This window comes from Barbus barbus (assembly GCF_936440315.1).
Source record: "Barbus barbus genome assembly, chromosome: 20".
In the NCBI taxonomy this organism is placed as follows: Eukaryota; Metazoa; Chordata; class Actinopteri; order Cypriniformes; family Cyprinidae; genus Barbus; species Barbus barbus.
This window is the reverse complement of record NC_136748.1, coordinates 23,491,514-23,512,310: the sequence shown is the minus strand read 5'-3', so window position 1 is coordinate 23,512,310 and position 20,797 is coordinate 23,491,514. Positions and strand designations below refer to the sequence as shown.

The window sequence follows — 20,797 nt, the reverse complement described above, 5'->3', positions numbered from 1 at the left end:
TGAAAAACCTAATGTATACTACCGTTCATAACCTTAGGGTCATTGAGAATAAATTAATACTTATATTCTTCAAAGATGCATTAAAATGATCCAAAGAGAACTTTAAGACTTTTATATTTTTACAGAATATTTATATTATTAATATATTTTTCTGTTTCAAATACTTGCTGTTTTTTCATACTTTCAACTCATTTAAAAATCCTGAAAATATATATATATATCACAGTTTCAACAAAATTATAAGAAATGTTTCTTTAGCATTAAATCAGCATTAGAATGATCTCTGAAGGATCATGTGAAACTGAAGACTGGAGTAATGATGCTGATCACAGGAATAAATGACTAATTAATATATATATATATATAAAAAGGAGAAATAAAATTAAAAAGTAAACTTGTCAGCTGCTTTCACACCACGTCCAATCCTTTCCACAGAAACCCACACAGCAGTGTGGCAAAGCAAAATGCCATAATTTTCCAGCCATGGAAGAACAAAACACATCTAATTGACAATTAAATGCAATTTAGGAAAATAGGAGAGGCTACAAATGTACTGTTTGTTGGTATTGTTGTGACTGGGGCTCACAGGATGTTGCTAAATGAAAGTACACTGCACACTCACTTGGGGGGACAAAGTGACTTTAGAAATAGCTCAAAAGCAGTTGCTGTCCAGTTCTGAACGTTGTCCATACATCTTCTTGATGTCATAAGCCAAAGGTTGAAGCGGTCGGTGAGAGGTCTTACCTGAGGGGAAGTGCTCATTGATGGCCCAGTTGTCCACCTGAAGTGTAGCATTGCCCCCATTTCGGGTGAAGCGCACTACATGGTACTTGCCGTCATTTACAGCGGTGCTGCTCTCCTGAACAGTGATGTCAGATGTTCCGATGTTGAATGTGACTCCAATTTTGCCTTGTTCCTGAAAAGTATGAGAAAAATATCAGTTTTGTCCACAGCGTCTAACAACACATACATGGGATGAATTCAGGTAAATTTAGTTGCCATTCAGATTCACCTTATGTATTTTTCCCGTATTCGCCTCAATGAAGAGATGCATTTATAATGCATTTTTAATGACGCAGTTGCCCTTGAAATCTGTCACCTCTTGCTTTGCTTTTATTCTATCAGGATCCTGAATAATCTATTAGCATTAGTGACCCCTGATAAACTTGTCTGCTTGATGAAAAGTATTCATCAGCCATTAGCACTCCCCGTCTTTGGAGGTGAAGAATCTGGCTCGTTGATTTACATAATGCAGTGAAAGTGGACTAAATCAATAGCATTAGCTAAAACAGAGAAAGAGATAAGAATGATTAATGGAACAGGAAGGTGTGCAATGTTTGCCCTCATGGATCCAAGAGGCTGTGTGCAAATGTAGCTGCAAAGATTCCCACTATAAATTAATTAACACGGCCTCAATGAGGATCGGTGGAGCAGGAAGCATTGAGAAAATGTTTCATCCATCGTCAATGTCATGAATTAACTATGTGTTTTGAAAGTATCTGCTGGAAACCAGCCTAAGCTGGTTTGGTAGTTTTAACAGGTTTTGGGCCCTTGTCAGCTGCTCAGACTGGCTAAATCAGCAGTTTCTGTTTTTTTTTCCCTTTCTTTCTCTGCAACCGTTTCATCCTCTCTAACGCACTCTCTCTACCCCCCTCCTGAGCCCTCTGGGTTGCATGGATATATTTTATGGTTATGTTAAACCGAATCTGTTGTTGTTCTTATCTCTTGCAGCCTGGAAAATGACGAAAGATGATAAATTGTATCAAGGGAGATGTTTATCACCGCAGAGTGCATTTATCACAGAAAGATCTCCCTGAGAGAAATCTGGGCCAGTCCTCTCAAGTTAATTAGGAAGACTTTCCCAAAGACCGTAATGCTGTGTATATTCTTCTCTGTTTATGTCTTTAATTAACCCTCATGCTTTTTTTATATTGACTTTACTGATTTAATGCTTGGTGTCCCAGAGACCCAAATGATGTACACTACAATATATATTTTTTTTTTATTCACCAAGGATGCATTACATATAGGAATCACGCTGTTCAGTGTCTCAAACTATAAGTGGAACATTTTAAAACACTGTTTAAGTCATTTACATTTAGTAATTTAGCAGATGCTTTTATCCAAAGTGACTTACAAATGTCAAATAAAAATAAAGTAAAATATAATTTGAATAATGCCTCCCTATTTTCTGCTACTTTTTATTACATACCATCTTGCTTTTTTAATTATACTAAATTGACATCCATAATAATTACTATTACAAATAATTGTTTTCTTTATGTTCCATTCATGCCATGTCTCCTTTAACTATAGTAAATGGCCTCCTGTAGCTTATGGCTATATTATTTGCGCTTATTTATTTATGCATTTAATGGATAGATATTCATAAGCTTTTCAATATGTGGTATAGTTTTAATGAAGTGTTTGTGTTCAATGATACTTCAGGTCCCTTGAGACCGTCTTTATAGAAGAAGGAGGATTGTACATTACTGTAACCCGGCCTTTCTTCCTGCATGAAAAGCTACAGAAAACATATCTCTGCCCTCTTGTAAAATATTAATGAGAAGAAAATGAGTCAAAACACATAAAGAGCACTTTGATAAATCTGTTTCCACAGACTTACAGTCGTGGCCTAATGGATAGAGAGTCGGGCTCGTAACGCAAAGGTCACGGGTTTGAGTCTCAGGTCCGGCAGGGATTGTAGGTGGGGGGAGTGAATGTCCAGCGCTCTCTCCACCCTCAATACCACGACTGAGGTGCCCTTGAGCAAGGCGCCAAACCCCCAACTTCTCCCTGGGCATAAATGCCTAAATGGGTGCCCACTGCTCTGGGTGTGTGTTCACAGTGTGTGTGTGTGTGTGTACTTCAGATGGGTTAAATGCAGAGCACAAATTCCGAGTATTGGCCACGTCACGTCACTTTCATACAGTAGCAAATTTTAGCTCAAAAGGGAATTGTATATAAATAATTACAATTAATTATTTGTAATTAAAATTATTTATATCGGCTGACAGTAATAACTGTAGCAGAATTAATTTGCCATCAACTGATCTGTCCGTCCAGCGAACATTCAGTGCAAGTTCATATCAACTCTAAGATTTCCTTGGCCAAAGAAAACACTTTCTTATTAATGCATTAGAGCATGTAGCAAGGGTCAAAATCGTAAAGAGACATTTAATTTGCCAGGCAGAACCAGAAATGCATGTAATTTGTGCACACAACTTTTATTAACTAAAAACTAACGCAAGCTAGTCTAACAAACAAACAAACAAACATACAATCACTCACACATGGGGAAAGGGCAAATGAGAGTTGATGGATGAAACCATCAGGAAACCAAAGAATGAAGCTATGGAAAGAGTCCGTTAACCACCTGAATAAAACCATCAGTGCCGTTTATAACAGGTTCTATACCTCTGTTTCGTTTAGTTAAATATACGATACTTGCTACAATGCTACAATACACACACAGTGCTATGAAATATCTAACCGCCCTGTTACTTTTCACTTTGTGAAAGCCTCTTGCTGCTGTATTACTTGTTTGATCACAGAAAAACTCTTTTACATTTAGCATCAAAGAGTTTATAAGTGTCTCTCTCCTGAACTCTATTTCGTACATCCATCTCATCCCCCTTCCACATTCCAATTCCAATGCTGCAATGCTTTCGTATCCAGGAGGGTAAAAGGACGAATAAACTCTTGGTTTTTGAGCAAGTGATACATGAAAGGAAATAGTCTGTCACGCACACACACTATATTGAGCGTTGTGTCAGCGCTGCATACAGGAAGAGGGAGCAAATACAGAACAAGATCAGTGCGATTTTTCTATTATGGGTCAATGACAAATAAAGATGGTCAAGATCAATGCAAAGAAGAAATGTTATCTTTTAATTTTTTATTGGTTTCAGACTTTTTTTTAAAGAAAGAAAGAAAGAAAGAAAGAAAGAAAGAAAGAGACATATATTCAGGGTAAAAACAAATACTGAAAAAATAATGAATCATTAAAGTTTTTGGTAACATTTTAGAATAGGGATCACTATTAACTACGACTTTTCCCTCAATAAATTCCCAATTTGCTGCTTATTAATAGTTAGTAAATTGTTAAGTTTAGGTGTTGGGTAGGATTAGGCATGTAGAATAAGGCATTAATATGTGCTTGATTACTGTGCTTAATTACTACTAATAAATGAGTAATATTCTAGTTATATGCATGCTAATAATCAACTAGTTAAGAGACCCTAAAATAAAGTCTTACCAAGTGTTTACTTGAAAAAAAATAAAGATTAAAACATGACATACTGTAGTCATGCATAGTCAGACATGATTTATGATTTTCTTGATCGATTACACCAAAATGGGTTCATGGACATTGGTTATGCTAATATTCTTTATTTTTTATCTAAAATAAGTTTTATTTTAATCATTTTATGAGAATTCCAGGACTTGTTTCAGTTTCCAAATCTCCTACAATTTTTTATTTAATTAATTTCAATAATCCTGAACTTTAAAACGCAAGGCTGAATGCCACTTAATAATTTTGGATGATGCTTTTAGGACATTATTGAAAAGTACCCAGCCAAATATACAACTCTGCTGCTGGCACAGTGTAAAATAATTGGCACATCCAATTACTCATTGTGTATTTGAAGTGGAATAGGACATGGAAAAAAACACTGATTGCCAGAATGAGTTTGAAACAATGGGCCACATAATGATCTTGCAAGCAGAAAAGCTAAACAAATAAAATTAGACACACACACACACACACACACACACACACAAATAAAATGATGGCAAGAATTCCTGGTCCTTTTGCAAACACTATGCAAACAATTGAGGGTTAAATTAAATCTTTATATTAAAAGTATATAATACTACACAAGTCTGAAACCATACAACGAGCAAATTTATTCATTACTCATCATTTTATCAGACGGTATCTCTATGTTGGATAATGATCCATTAAAGTTACAGCATGTTTACGGCAACAATCTCCACTGCTAAAACCCCAATCCACATCTTTCATAATTGAATCCCTCTTTCATTCCATGGGCCATTTTGATATACCTTTCAGGATAAACTAAACAACAAAAAATTGTAAGTAATAAACAAGCAGCAGTTGAAACAATGCAAGTGTGGCCTTATTTGTATTCTGCGACACGCTCCTCTGATAGCCAGACAGTGAGAGTCCTGCTCCAGAATGCAAACTCCAATCATTACAGTCATCAATTGTGCTGTTCTTGCTCTCCTCTGCTGTGTGAGGAGCAAAGAGGTTTGCCCCACTGTATCACCTGGACAAATTGATAAGTGGCTAAAAGATTAACCTTCTCTCCCTGTGAGTGCCCGTCTGTGGAGAGCTGATAAGGCGAGATGCTCCTCAATTGGTAGTAAAGAGAAAATGGAAGTGACAATTTTTCGTAGCTGATTGTTTCATCAATATAAGAGTCGATATTTTCAAGACCGCTGCTAAATAGAACAACTTCATTACTTTCAGTTTAATCTGTGTCTCACGGCGTGTCGTTTAGCAAGTGCAAAAGAATAAGAAATAGCTGTGGGATATATTTAATGGAACATTTGCAAGTAAACAAAATGGACACGCATTTGCAACACTGCGTATGTTTTAGAGCGCACGACAATGTGGGTTTGATTCTTTGTAGCATTATTACAGCATTTATAGTATAATAAAGACACTTTTGCTTTAGATTATGGAGAAAGCGAGGCATCGTGTTTATGATGTTTTGTTTATCGCACTAATTAGACCAGCATGGAGGGCTGAAGTTTCAGCAGCTTGACACTTGCAAATGCCTTATTAAACAGAATGAAAGCTTATTCATAACCACAAGATCTAAAAATGCCTTTATACAACACAACAATCATCCAGTCGAGGAACTGAACTCAAGTAAACCGACTACAATTAGTCCTTCAAGTCGCTCATTGCTACTTAAACTACCGACAAAACATTTTCAATTTCCCACAGCCTTTCAATTAGGTTTGCTGATACAGGCAAAATCTCGAGGGAGCCTGGTGTCCGTGGGACATCTGCGTTGAAGAGCTGCTGTGTTTCCAGAGTAGTTTATGGAGATATCAAACATGTTGATGAGGCAGAAAGCGCTCTCTAATTCACTGCTAGCTGCTGATTTGCCTGCCAAGGCTATCGGGTCCGCAAAACCCCGACAGCTGCCAGACAATACTTAATCTACCCAGAACTTGCTACTTCGACACTCTTATATGGCAAACGGAAAACAACATGGGGGGAGAACTTATATGAAATAACTTTGCTGACAGTAAACGGAGTCAAAGTTTCTTTCAGAAGTACAAATACACAATTGAAAGGAAAAAAATGCATGGTGAGTTTGAGACTGAACGGCCTTCAGTGGTTCATATCGCGGTGTGTTTCAAGGACAGCGCTGCATTGTTTTCTTGCTTTTTAAAACACAAAAGAAAAAGTGAGGAAGGTCCTAAACACTTGGATGTGAGACACATTCAGATAATGATTTATGGTCTACAGGTAGCAAACCAAAGAGTACAATGCAAAGCACTTTACAACACCGTCTAGTAGAATTTTTCATCTTTCCGTTATGCACACAAGACCTTGAGTGTATAAATATTAATATACAGGACATATAAAAGATGCTATGCGAAGTCAAGAGGATCAGATGCCTCATAACTCTAAAAAAATACAAATAAAAGGAAGGCAGCTGCTTATCACATTGAGTTTGATCTGTCATGTGAGCAGAATATGAGTAGCCACATCCTCAGGGAGGTCACAAGACAAAGACATTTGTGTTTCGTCTGCGTCTGATGCTGATCAGTCAAAATGTTATCTAAACAGCCCTCTGCGACATTATAAAGTACTCCACCTTGTGCCGATGTCCACTAGATGTTATTTACGAAGATCTGTTCTGCAGACCAAAGCAAAGCTGAGAGATGCGATTTTTTTTCCAATTTTCTAATTTGCTTTGTCAACAGAACGAGAGGGAGCTTATTTCAGGGGGTAGTGTGGCCACTGCGTCTTCTCTCCAGTGCAACTGGAAAACTGAAGGAGAAAGTCAAGCCATCACAAAATGATCTACACTCTGATGGGTCGTTACACTTTCTTGGTAATTAGGTCACCATTACCCAGAGGGGGCAATCCGATTATGTGGGCTATATCTTGTTAAAAAACACAACTCATACTTCCAAGCCACTAATTCAAATCGCAAATGAAAAAAAAATAAAAATGCTAATGAAATGCAGGATGGGCATTTAGCTTAGAGTGTAAACTGACAGGAAAACCATAAACTATAATTTCCCCAAGAAAATTCTCACAACTGAGTGGAACATCCTGGTTCTTGAAGTTAAAAATCACATTCATTTGCTCCACACAGGAAGTGGTGGGGATTTTTTCAGTGACTCTTTCTGCAAGTTACTCCAATGGATACAGTGGCTGTCAAAACCACAGATTCATTCACAAATTAAACAAGTGACCATCTTTATGAGTGAGTCACTGTATTACTCATTCAACCAATTTGTTCAAAAACATTAACACTGTCTTCCATTTATATAAATACGAACACAAAAGATCAGAAATGTAAACATGCAAAGTTTTGCATTCTTCTCAAGTCCAAGTTTTTTGATGCAATTACATAACTGATAAGTAATTTGTGAAATGTTTTAAATACACTTATTACTACTATATATACTACCATTTAAAAGCAATTTAGTAAAGAAATGAGTACTTTTACTTATTAATGCAAGGATGCATTAAAAAACCTACAGTAACATTTATAATGTTCCAAAAATGTATTTTAAATAAATTCTGTTCTTTTCAACTTTCTATTTACAAAGAATCATGAAAAAAGTATCACGATTCTCACAAAAACATTAAGCAGCACAACTGTTTTTAATATTTACAACAATATTTTTTTTACTTGAGCAGCAAATCAGCATATTAGAATGATTTCTGAAGGATCATGTAGACAGCTGAAAATGATATTTTAAAATATATTAGAAAATAGTTATTTTAAAAATAAATAAATGCAGCCCTGACGAGTATAAGCAATTAAAAACATTTCAAAAATTCTCAAAATTTTGAAAGGTACCTTTTGCTGATATTGTGATTCATCAGAGTTGGTTAGATTACAACTCTTTATTAACATTTTTTATCCTTTAAGAAGAACAAACACTGCTGGAAAAGCAACCTTCAAGGGTGGCATTGTGACATCTCAAGAGACATACAGAGGTTCTCCAGAGATGGTAAGAGGGGGACTGGGTCAAAAGGGTTATATCTTGACATGCTGCTCCATGTGAGGCGTGATCGCATTTATTCCGTGTGTATGACCTGCCTCTCTTCTCGCACATGTTCTCACCCTAACAAGCAGAGGTGCCGTGTGATCAAGGGTTCAGGCTTTGGAGCCCGAATGGTGGGCTGAAAGGAATCCCATTCTTTGACGATGTTTGCGGTGTAAAGTTTAGTTAGGCAGTTTCAGAGACAGTTGATTTTCAAAGCAGACTTAGAAAAGACAAAAGATACGCTCACTGTTTTGCTCTAACCCCCATCACCCCCAAGCAGTTGTTTCCATGGTTACTGCAGCTGCCACATTCCTCAAGTCGTCATGTGAAACAACGCAGAGTTTGATCCGACATGTTTCACTCACAAAAGACATCTGTCCTTTTGAATGAACACTATACATCATCTAGCAAACATGAATATGATCAGATGAGTGCCCAGCGATGTGCATGAAAAGATCACAGTTTATGATTAATTTCTTTAAACTCGAGTTTGCATGTGTAGTTTTGATGATGTCATGATGTCGTGTTGCTGATGAGAAAACATTTCTGAAGGAAACTAATTCACAATGAACCTGAAAATAAAATCATCATTACCTTCATAAATTACACACATGAATGAATGGGGGGTAGGGTGTTTATATCTTTTATTAAATGCATTCATTGTTTATTTGCATTTCAGTGCAATTATCAGGACCAAATATGCGGATAATTTTACATTTTATTTAACAGAGGCAATCGAACACAGTTCTAAGTGTGTTTTGATTAAAAGCCCCCTGACAACACCCTATCATTTATCACAGATCTCGTAAACACTGCAGTCCGTAATGATTTTCTGCACTAAACTAAATGTTGTCATGACTTTTATCACTTTTCTGAATATTGAATGTTCAGTCTTTAGCAAAATGTTATAATGTAATTTAATATAATTCAAATATTATATCTCATATTTTGGATGAGACGTTAAACCGAGGTCCTGACTCTCTGTGGCCATTAAAAATCCCATGGCACTTCTCGTAAAGAGTAGGGGTGTCCTGGCCAAATTCCCTCTACTGGCCCTTGTCTATCATGTCCTCCTAATAATCCCCATACACTTGATTGGCTCTATGACTCTCTCTCCTCTCCACCTGTAGCTGGTGTGTGGTGAGCACACTGGCGCCGTTGTACTGTGGCTGCCGTCGCATCAACCACTGGTGGTGGTTGAGGAGAGACCCCCACATGATTCTAAAGTGCTTTGTGTGTACAGCAATACACAATAAAGCACTATAAAATTCCATCATTCATTCATTCAAAGCTTTGGGTCAGTACATTTTTTTAATGTTTTAGAAAGAAGTCACCAATGCTGCATTTGTTTGATCAAAAATACAGTAAAAAAAAAAAAACTAAAATAAATAAAATAAAAAAATTGGAAAAAAAATATTTATTTGAAATACCAGTTTCCTATTTTATATATTTTAAAAGGTAATTTATTCCTGTGATTAAAGCTGAATTTTCAGCATCATCACTCCAGTCTTCAGTGTCACATGATACTTCAGAAATCATTCTAATATACTATTTTGCTGATTAATGTGAAAACATTTGAAAATGTTGAAAACACTATGATTTTGTAACAATGTAAAATACTTTTGAAAAATGTGTTTTTACTAAAGTTGTTGTTTCCATGTTCAAAGCATTGTCTAAAGAGCTTACTTTTTAGATATTGGGGGAAACATCCTAATTTCTGTGAAAATGTGACGATGTACTGTATTTCATGCACTTGGGTTATTTCTATACAAACTAATTCATAAAATCTGTATGGATCCAATTAGATATTTCCTATATAACACCTTTCACATTCATATGGTGCACTAAAAATAGGTGTGCCTTTGTTTCCACCAAAGATCTAGTATGAAGTTATGAACATATGTGATGCTTTTCTTAGATCTCCTCATCACAACACCCCTTTTGTATTGTCTCTGATCAACTTCTCACTCAAAGCGACACTGGCGCTGTGCCATAATTTGTTCCGCTGGACTTTATATCAACTGGCATCATGTGAAACCATTTAGGGCTGTCATTCTTAATCAGCTTGTCAGCAAACAAAGTGGTCATTAGGGATAAGAACTACTCAAAGTGATGTAGTGTTCCTAAATTATGGATGCAGTGATTTGGTCGGTGACCAGGACTGATAACCAGGACTGATAACCACTGAGTTAGAATTAACATAAGCACGAAAATGCATTCACTTTTGTGAATTGCAAATGAAGCAGCTAAACAGTTGTAAGATAAAACTGATGATAATAGAGCACCAGGTAGACTGACAGAGCTACTCAGTATGCATATTTGCATACAATATTTGGAATACATGCTAAAGTAATTAAAATGATTTGAAGCGCTTTACAAAAAGATTAGCAAACACTCATTAACACTTTGATAAGATGGACAGCTCTCTCAATTCAACAAGCCAAGAAGCATCGCTGAGTAATCCAAACAAACAGCTGGAAATCACAAATTAGACAAAGTTTCTTTCTCATTAAAAGTGGAACTGATGCAACGCAGCTTTCCAGTGTCACAATGTCACTATTACGACCTCAGAATTAATTTACAAATCACTCTAGTTTAAAGGAGCATAAATGAATTAACTGAAGGTTTTTAGCAGTGCTTCAAAATGTAGTTCAATTAGCTTTCAAAGAAAATATGGCAATAGCAACCCCAAGGTCATAGGTTTGATTCCCAGGGAACTGATAAAAATGTCACATTTGAATGCAATGTAAGTAGCTTTGGGTAAAGGTGTGGGCCAAATGCATAAATGTAAATGTGAAATGTCATTACTGCGCCTCATTATTACTTTTATACATGTGGGTAAAGCCAACCAAATTCCCACTCGCCAACATAAAGTTGTTTAACTCAGCCGTGACCTGTTTGAATTCTCCAAGGTGCTTCACAGTCAGAATTCCCTACGATCCTTAACTGCTTTCTTCTCTCTTCTCTTTGACTTTGACACAATAACTTTAAAAGACAGATTTGTAGGTCTTCAGTTGCACCACCCTGGATCATACATTTCGCAACGCCTTTGGAGCGACTCCCTGAAAATCAATTATAGAGCCGGTCCACACCACTTCTTGATTATCAGCCATCCAAGCTTCCAGCTAGAGAATCAAGACTTTTTCTCTACAAAAGGAAAAGGCTGAATAAAACAGCCAGAGATTCAAAGTCCAAGAAGTGAAGCCTCTGGACTTCAAGCGTCAAAAATATCAGAAAGAACTCTTCAGGTTTATCTGCAATAACTTTTTACTTTGCCTCAAACCGGGTGTCAAAGTGTTCAAAAGTCCACTCAAGGAAAAACTTGACATATAGAGCTGAAAACTAAAGGTTTCCCTTTTTAGCCTAATTGTTGGTACATTTGAGTGGATAATACGAGTGGGTCATTTTAACCTGTCTGATGGCTACTAGGAATTGTTAGGTTGTTCTAAGACTGATGCCTCCTACTGTGGATCGTGGGACATTTACTTTCCAGAACACTTAAAACTTTTTCCCCCACAGGTCTTAAAATCACAGCAGGACTCAAATCACATGCATTACCTCAGAAATGAAAAGAAAAGGAAAAGACGCTCAGCGGCTTCACAACATGCTGTAAACATGACTTTTCCCTCTGAGAACACAGCTGTAGTTATCTCAAATTATCCCTAGACAAAGCTACGCTTTGACTCTTTGAAACCTTACTTGTTCAGCAAATTTGATCATTTAATCACTGGACAAAACCATTTGGCACAGGACCAAACTACCAGCAGAAGGATTTTATTGAGTTACCCAACCATTCAGAGAAAATTATGGTACCTTGCTGGCTATGGCTATTGTTTGTTTGTTTGTTTTTTAAATTCAGAATGGCATTACTAAAAGCATTTTTCTTAAATACAAAAAGCAAATAGAGAGGAATCACATGAATATTACATTGCATTTTCAGCAGACACTGATGGATGCATAAGAAGTTGATGATTGGTTTTGGGCTAAATCCTGCAGAGAAGTGTCGGGAAACAACGGTCTAGTGAATTGTTGAATATAATATGGATTTGATGCCCGCTGGCCACGAGCAACACTGCTGAAGCAGACAGGTGCACTTATCTATTTCTGTGAGGCATCTATAAATCAAAGCTGAATAAATCCCTCTGTAACTGCTTTTGTATTTACAGGACTGAAAAAGAAATATATATTGCTTTATGGTTGTGATTGTGTTATTTACCACTATGCAGCATTATTAGATCATTTTGAAATCATTTTTGGAGAGAGCACTGATAAAACAAGCAAATTCATAAGAGCAAAAAATGAGGGGAAAAAAACCCTCATATTCCTGTACATGCAAAGAAAGGAATCCAATCCAGCACTGCCCACAAATGTGAAGAAAATGTAGACCTAAATCTAAAATTCTATAAATTTTATTAAATATAATTTACTAAAATGTGTATATATATATATATATATATATATATATATATATATATATATATATATATATATATATATATATATATATCCTTCAAAAATCATTCTAATATGCTATTAGACGCTCAAGAATCATTGCTTATTAATATCAGTGTTGAAAACACTTGTGCTGATTAACATTTTTTTGTGGAAATGGTTATAGGATTTTGTTTTTAGGATTCTTTGATGAATAGAAAGTTCAAAAACAATATTTATTGCATTGTCTTTTACTGTCACTTCTGATTATTTGATCAATGCATAAAAGTAATTTTCTTTAAAATGTGATTCCATACTTTTCTTAGCAATTAACTGTGATTAACTGATTCATTAATTGGCAATGCATATAATTAATTTCAATTACCACTCAATTTTTAAACATATTATTAAATCAAGAATAAAGCACTATACACAAAAAGACAGGAATGGGGGAAAAAAATGGATTGTGTTTGATCAATTTTATTCATTTATTTATTTTTTTGCACAGAAAAGCGTGCGCTGTGGATTACACAGCTCCTCTCACCCCATCTGAAGGTACAGCTTGAGGGGGAGGTCACTCCAAATGAACACATTTCCTGTCTGATTTCTGTACAGACCCCCGGTTACTGAATTGCAGGGGAGGCAGTCAGACAGACTGCAATTTTTCCTAGAACATACAATTACCATCTTCGTGAGGTGAATGCAAAACGGCACAATGAAGTACTTTTGGAAATAATACTTCCAGTCTCACCCTCCCTGAACGTTTCAGTAAATATAGAGGTTTACATCCAAGAAGACTAAAAAATCTAATAGAAATGGCCTCAGCGTACTGAGATGAGGCACCTGTGTCTTTCATCTGTGCCATCAAGGAGATCGGCCAGTTTATTTAGATGGAGCGTTTTGCTTCCTCATAAATCTGTGCATCTCGCTTGACAGCATATGCTGTGAGGAAAGTGGGTAATGTAGGGAAGGTCTGGGCTGAGTGGCAAGCCTGTCACAGATTAAAACATGTGGCTGGACAAAATAATGCAAATTTGTGCCCCGCGGCTGCCAGCTTTCTTTATTACAAGCTGAGGTTTTTTTGTCAGTCCTTCGAGAATTGCCAGGAAGATCACTGGGGAAGCTTTCCTACCATTATCATTAGCTGGAATACATTAACGTCGACTCTGTGCACTGTTTTCAGGTGGTCAGAGTAAAAGTGTGCATGTACCAATCAATGTCAAGGTTAATGAGACAACTAGAAAAAAAATAAAAATACTGGGAAGTCACTGAAATTCAACCCGTTTTGAACAAAACCCATGAGGAAGTGTCATTTTCCTCCTTGTTTACGCATCTGAGTTTCCTAAACTGAACCCTGAGGATCAATGCACTCTGATCGGAATGACCTTCCAGGGCATCTGCATTTTTTATTCTCCATCTGCGTTCACATTATGCTCTATTTCAGACATGGCTCGCATTCATCTGCTTTCAACTGCTGGCCAATTTAACACAATTTCCAGATCAAAAATACCTTAGGGGGATTGCATTACACCACTCTCATCCTCGCCTGTAGCCACGGAGGAGCCCGACAGTACGCTATCACAGAACCCAAATAAGGCATTAATTGTAAACTGATTTGCTTTAGATTTGCTGATTTTAAAAAAGTGTGACTGTGACATATAGGATACAATACAGAGATGTGGAGACATATAGGATACAGCACTTTTCTTTTTTCTGGAGCAAAAAGAAACCCTGGGGAGTAGCGAAATATTATATGATAGTGAGAAATATAATATAATATAATATAATATAATATAATATGGCAAAACATTCTAACTAAATACCATAGATAGGTAAACATTTTAGCACTTTATTTTCAAGAAAATTTGTATTTAGTTTAATATTTTATCACACTTTATCTATCTATATATGCTATATATCTATGCAATTTGCTGTTCTCTGTATATTATTGTTTTTTCAGCACTAAGCATCTTTATAATATTACGTGATATAGGTAATATAAAGTTCACAACATCTGTCACATGCTGAGAAAAAGAAATAAATACAGACTTGCTACATAATACATGTTTCAGGCGTATATGGAATATTGATTTTCTACAAGAAAATGTACTAACAGAGTCAATCCATTATTGTTAACCATTTTGTATGTATATGTTTTTATTTTTGCTGTCTTGTATTAGAATTATATTATGTTTTAGAACTTATAGTGTCAATAAAAACAAAATCATCAAAATAAATCAAAATTATGAAACGAAATGTACTGTATTAATTTTTTAGAATATACTAATTGAATCAATTAAAATACAATACAACCATGCATGTATATGTGGCAAAGGGCCGTGCCATTTCTGATAAAAAGAGTGATTATTTATAGAGGTGGCCAGGTGAAGGTTTAAGCTACAGGCCTGGAGTGTTTCGATTTTCAAACAACATTAGAAGGTAATATTAGACTCTGAAATATTGATTCATAACTCAGCAGTATGAGAGATTAAAGCTGGATTCTTTTAATGAGGTTGACCGTGAAAACAGAAACTCAGAACGCATTTAGAACAGCCTCCTCTATGTCAAGCTCATTTATCCAGCTGGGGTTTTTTTTTTTGCCACAATGACCACACATAGAGCAAAGGAGCTGATCAGTGCTGCCAAACCAGCTGTGAATCTTAAACTAGCACACACTGCTGAATGTGGCAGGTAAACTAAACAGCCATATAAGTAGAGAAAAGGTGGAGAAAATGAAGCAGAAACATTGTGTTGCACCTGCATTCCTAAGCTAAGTTGGAATAAAGCCATGTGTGATTGCGCTGTGATTATCTCTACCGATGGATTATGGAAATAGGCTTTTGAAAAAATGAGTTATATATGCGCAACAGCTTCCTATAATTTTATCCACTACTGTTTCAAGCTTTTCAGTGAATAAACTGATTAATATTTGTGTCACAGGAAGAAATATTTCTAAGTATTTTTTCTTAGTGAAGGACATTAACGGTGGACATGAAAACATGCTTTGCTTGTTTTATGCCACATTCAGGTAAGTATACATATAAATAAAAACTGTCAACATTAAGGTCACAATAAGTCTTGGCAAAATGCTGATATACATATATACAAAAATTTTAATATAAAAAAATCAATACAATAATATATATATATATATATATATATATATATATATATATATATATATATATATATATATATATATATATATTAGTGTGTGTAATTATTAATTATTTAATTATTTTGGTTTACTGATAAAATTATTTTCACACAAGCAAAAGCATAGCAGAAGACTTACTGTGGAAATTGTATCTGGAAAAAACAAAAAAACAAAACAATAATTCTGCTGAAGTTTCCCTGTATACTGTTTCTCAGCACTGAGCATCTATAATATAAAGCAATATAGGCAATATAAAGTTCATAATATCTGTCACATGCTGAGTAAAATATAAATACAAATATTAAATATAGACTTGCAACAGAAAACAAATTTTGGTTGTACATGGAATATTGATAAGAAATAAGTATACATATATACTATAAATGTTGGAATCACCTTTACATATAATTAACATAAATTTAATTATAAATATATATATTTATACATTACATTGGGTTAAGCACTATTCATTAAATATATAAAAATGTATATAAAATATATAAAAAATAGCGATAAACCCCAAAAGACACAAACAAAACTCAAAATCAAGAACCTAGTTTTCTTTCCTGTCATACAATCCACTCTGCAAAGCATTAGACTCAGATGCATTTTAATTGCAGTAAATGCAAACTTCATGAAAACCTGATGCAAATACCCCTTCTGCAGCAAAACGTCAATAGCAAACCATTTTAGAAGATTGATGGTCCAAACTTGAAAACTAGTTACGTGAAGACGTCAATAAATTACCCAGTTACCTGCAACAAACCCCTCTGTGGATTTCTTCTGTATAAACAGGAACTAAATATTTACATTTATAATAGATGGAAAAAAGAGCCACAGACCCCCCACAACCAGAGCTTTCCAGTTTAGTCACATCGCTTTTTCACGTCTTGAGAGTCTGTCAGAATGAAGTATATCCCCCTCTCTTTGGTACAGAAACTGTGAACTCCGAGCAGCAAATGGAACAAGCTGGGTAATTGTGCTCACTTTTCTCACTCAGAAACGTTCTGCACTTTAAGGCTGAATGGAAGTGGAGTGGGATGCTTGTGGCAGGGGCCATTCAGCGCAGGGAGGTTTGCAGGATTGAAAATCAACAGGCAATGTGTAGTTATGCTGCTCACTGATTAAAAGAGATCAACACCATTGATTTTCTGTACACTTAAATCATTCTCTCTTATAGGATTTCAGTCAACAGCTTTGGTGGCAAAGACTGCTGGTGTCGGAGCCATTTATCCTTCCCTCTTCTGTCGATATGTGGAAAGGGCCCAGCAACGTAATTCAGTTAAAATGACTGGCCCATCATTGAACCATGCCATTTTAAGGCCCCCGTCTATTTGGCCAAAGTGCAAGTTTCTAAACTGAAAAGACATTGGTTAACAATATTTAAAACAGCAAGAGCGTGTTTTGCTTTGCAGGGGGTGAAAAAGACCTTTAAAGCAATTTGAAACATCTCATCCACTCGTGTAGCGGTAATACAACACGGGGGCACAAGCAATTTGTAGAAACGCTTAGTTTTTTACCCTAATTACACACTTACTTCCAGCTGTGCAGCTGGTGGAGGGAAGCTATTTGCTCTTAATGAGTATCCAACGGTCTTACAAAAAATACGTAATGCTATGCAGACGCTGCTGTTCGTATTAGGGAAGGAGCGAATTCCAAATGCATTTAACTTTAGTCATTTGAAACTTTCTTAAAGCGTTTAACTCTTAAGGAAGACAGAGCAACAGAATGGCAATTTCAAATGAACGTGTGATGAGTGTTACAATCAACCGGAACAGCAGGGACATCTTTACAAGAGTCCTTGTCTCTTCCTCTCTCTCCAGCAGAAGACGTCTAAATTAAAGTAATTTAACAGACGCTCTTATCCACAGCAACTTATAAAAGTGCATCTTTCTCCCGTGTGAGACCACCATGGTCAACAGATGGCAAACATGCTGGCATGAACGGTTGACTGGTAGTAGGGAAATAATGGCTGTAAAAAGGCTAAATCTGTGTGTGTGTGTGTGTGTGATGAATGGTTTTATCATTATCAAATTAATAATTCTACAATGCATGGCCCTATAGGCATGCAAACAGGGTGTCAAAATGACTCGTATTGGATTCATTGGTTTTCTACCATGAAAAGGCAGCTGATCAAATGTTCAAATTTTACTTGATTATACACAAATGTTTTTAAATGTTTCAGTAATGTTCATTTGTTCACTTGTACATATTTAATAAAAAAAAAAGGAAATTCAATATAACTAATTATAACTATAACAAATGTGTTTTTATGTGAGAATTTTTTTTTTTTTTGCAACTTTATGCAAACTTTATATAGTTATGATCACTGCAAACAGCTTCAGCAAATCTCACACAAAACATTTTCACACTTCTGCACTGTAAAAAAAAAAGAAAAGAAAAAAAGACAAAAGTTGAGCCAACTTAAAATTTTAAGGCAACTAGCTTCAGCAGATTTTTTGCTAATCAGAGTCTTCAAGATCATTAGAAAATCACAGGTAGGTGAGTTTGATCAGGGTTGGAGCTAAACTCTGCAGCAGATTGGACCTCCAGGGTAAGATTTGAGGAACCCTGCCATAGAAGAACCATTTTTGGTTCAATCAAAAGGTTCTTTAAATAACCATCTCTTCCTTACCTTTTTATAATCTGAAGAATGTTAAAGGTTCTTTATGGAACCATTTAGACAAAAGTTTCTTCTAATCTATGGCATCGTGAAGCACCTTTATTTTTAAGAGTTCACAGAAGTAAAATATATTTAAAATGATGTTCTTTGTTTGACTTTGAGATTACAAGGGCTATGAAGTGAGGGTGTGACAAGACCTCTTATGATATTTGGATGACTGTGTCACATGGACAGAATACATGGGGAGAAGCAGGTGGCATGTCTATATCTTCAGACATCAGATGACTTTAAAAGTGAGAAATGCCTAAATTTAAAGTGGACAGATGTTCCCCGCTTTGATGTATGGAGATGCAAGATGTACCAATCAATAGTTAAAGGACAGTTCACCCAAAAATAAAAACCCTGACATCATGTAAAAACTTTCTTTCTTCTGTTTTCCTTTTTTTCCTTTTATTTTTTTACATACAATAACCATACAATAAAAGTCAATGAGGGGTGTTGTTTTGGACCTCATTGGCTTTCATTGTATATACAAAAAGAGACTGAAAAACTCTTCAAAATATCTTCTTTTCTGCTCCAAGTATAGAAAGAGAGTCACACAGGTTTGGAACGACTTAAGGGTGACTACATGATGAAAGAATTTTCATTTTTCACTTGAACTATCCCTTTAAAACTCTCAATGCAAAGTTCCCAAACTTCTAATAAAAACAGGGGATTAATAATGGTAGTCATGAGGTATCATTTTAATCTAAATTGTGATATTATTTTGACCCCGTTAGATTATACGGTTTGTTAAGGCTCAAGTTAAAGTGATTGGTTAACAGACTCCATCACAGAGGTTGCCATTTCAGAGGTGGCATGTTTGAAGGGCAACGGCACTGACATTTCCCTTGTTGCCAGAAACTGTCTAACAAGGTATTCCATGGTGTCACCAGCCGCTCAGTTCAGAAGTGTAAGAGAGACGAGCGTTTACAGCTGAAAATAACTCACTCATTATCAGCACTGAAGAAAAGAGTGGCGGGAGACTTCCATAATCAGCTCAAAATAAAACAGCGACATTTTGATCCATCATCACCTACTACTCTTCCCAAATTTGAAGGCAAAAACGATAAAGGTCTAAAATCACTATAAAAGCATATTTACATTCCAAGGACTAAACATTTAGTGCTCAAATCTAAAAAGAGACCAAAGATGTAATGTGCCCTGTATAGTGTTCCAAATACAAAGATTAATTCCACACCAGTACATGCTAATCAAAGGCAAATCCCAATCACTAGTTACGTAAGTTTCAAAACTGTCTATAAAATATGGCAGCTTAATTCCCTTTACTCTAGAGTTGTGCTCTAGATTTAGTTCATTTGGCTGAAGAGGCTTATTTCCATCAGCGCTACACTGCTATAATGGGGCAAGTGTGTGTGTGTCATAAAGGGTAAAGGCAGGGGGTGAGGGTTTAGTGAAATGCCCTTAGTTATATTGCCCATTACAGAGCCCCAAGAGTCCCAGTGGACCACCAACATGGGCCACAATAAAACTAGTGGACAGATGGAGATAGCCAGAAAAATATTCCCCTTTCACATTCTGACAAAAAAAGGCATCCAGTCCCTCATTAAACTACAAGGTCACTTGTTTATGTGCAAACATAATAAGATGCGACTTTTTTGTTTGTTTACTCTCAGTTTCAATATGTTGCAGTAATCTATACTGTACAGTTAGACATTTTCGGATATGTGTTGAACTGTGTTGAAAGAATCAATAATTAACTACTTTTTCAGAAATTTCACAAGAGCAGTGTTTATTTAAAAATAAAATTATAAAGTTTTAAAGTTTTTAAAGTCAGATTTATATATCTATTTATCACACATATATATGTGTCAGTTTTATCTATTAATTAAAATGATCTTATACATAATTTATACTGTACTATTAGACATTAAAAATAGGGAATAATAAAATGCAACAATAATGAATTAATTTTTTTAAGTGAAATGAATATAGCCAAAAGTATGTGCAAAAATATTTTGAATAAAAAAAGAGTGTCTACATTTCTCTCTCTCTCTCTCTCTCTCTCTCTCTCTATATATATATATATATATATATATACATATATATGTATATATATGTTTGTGCAGTATTAATAAAAAATAAAGGAAAAAAAAGGAAACACTCTAAGGACATCATTGTTCATTTATAAGCTACAGACCCCTTGGTGACAAACATTATCTGAAAATGAATCCTTTTGTCTTTCAGAGAAGCAGGTTAATTACCAAACCAGCATCCATTACATGAATGCTGAATTATTTACATTATGGACA

The 20,797-nt window shown here is 35.6% G+C and overlaps 1 protein-coding gene across 4 annotated transcripts in view; it reads right to left on the bottom strand.

Moving 5' to 3' along the window:
- LOC306886501 (neurexin-3a-like) overlaps nt 1-20,797 on the bottom strand; it is a gene marked incomplete at both ends in the record, with an annotated part of 283,146 nt that overhangs the window by 44,928 nt on the left and 217,421 nt on the right. For all 4 annotated transcript variants that reach the window (XM_079443647.1, XM_079443649.1, XM_079443650.1 and 1 more), the window contains one exon: nt 745-916. In XM_079443647.1, coding sequence (XP_079299773.1) covers nt 745-916 — 172 coding nt within the window. The remainder of the gene's footprint in view (nt 1-744; nt 917-20,797) is intronic.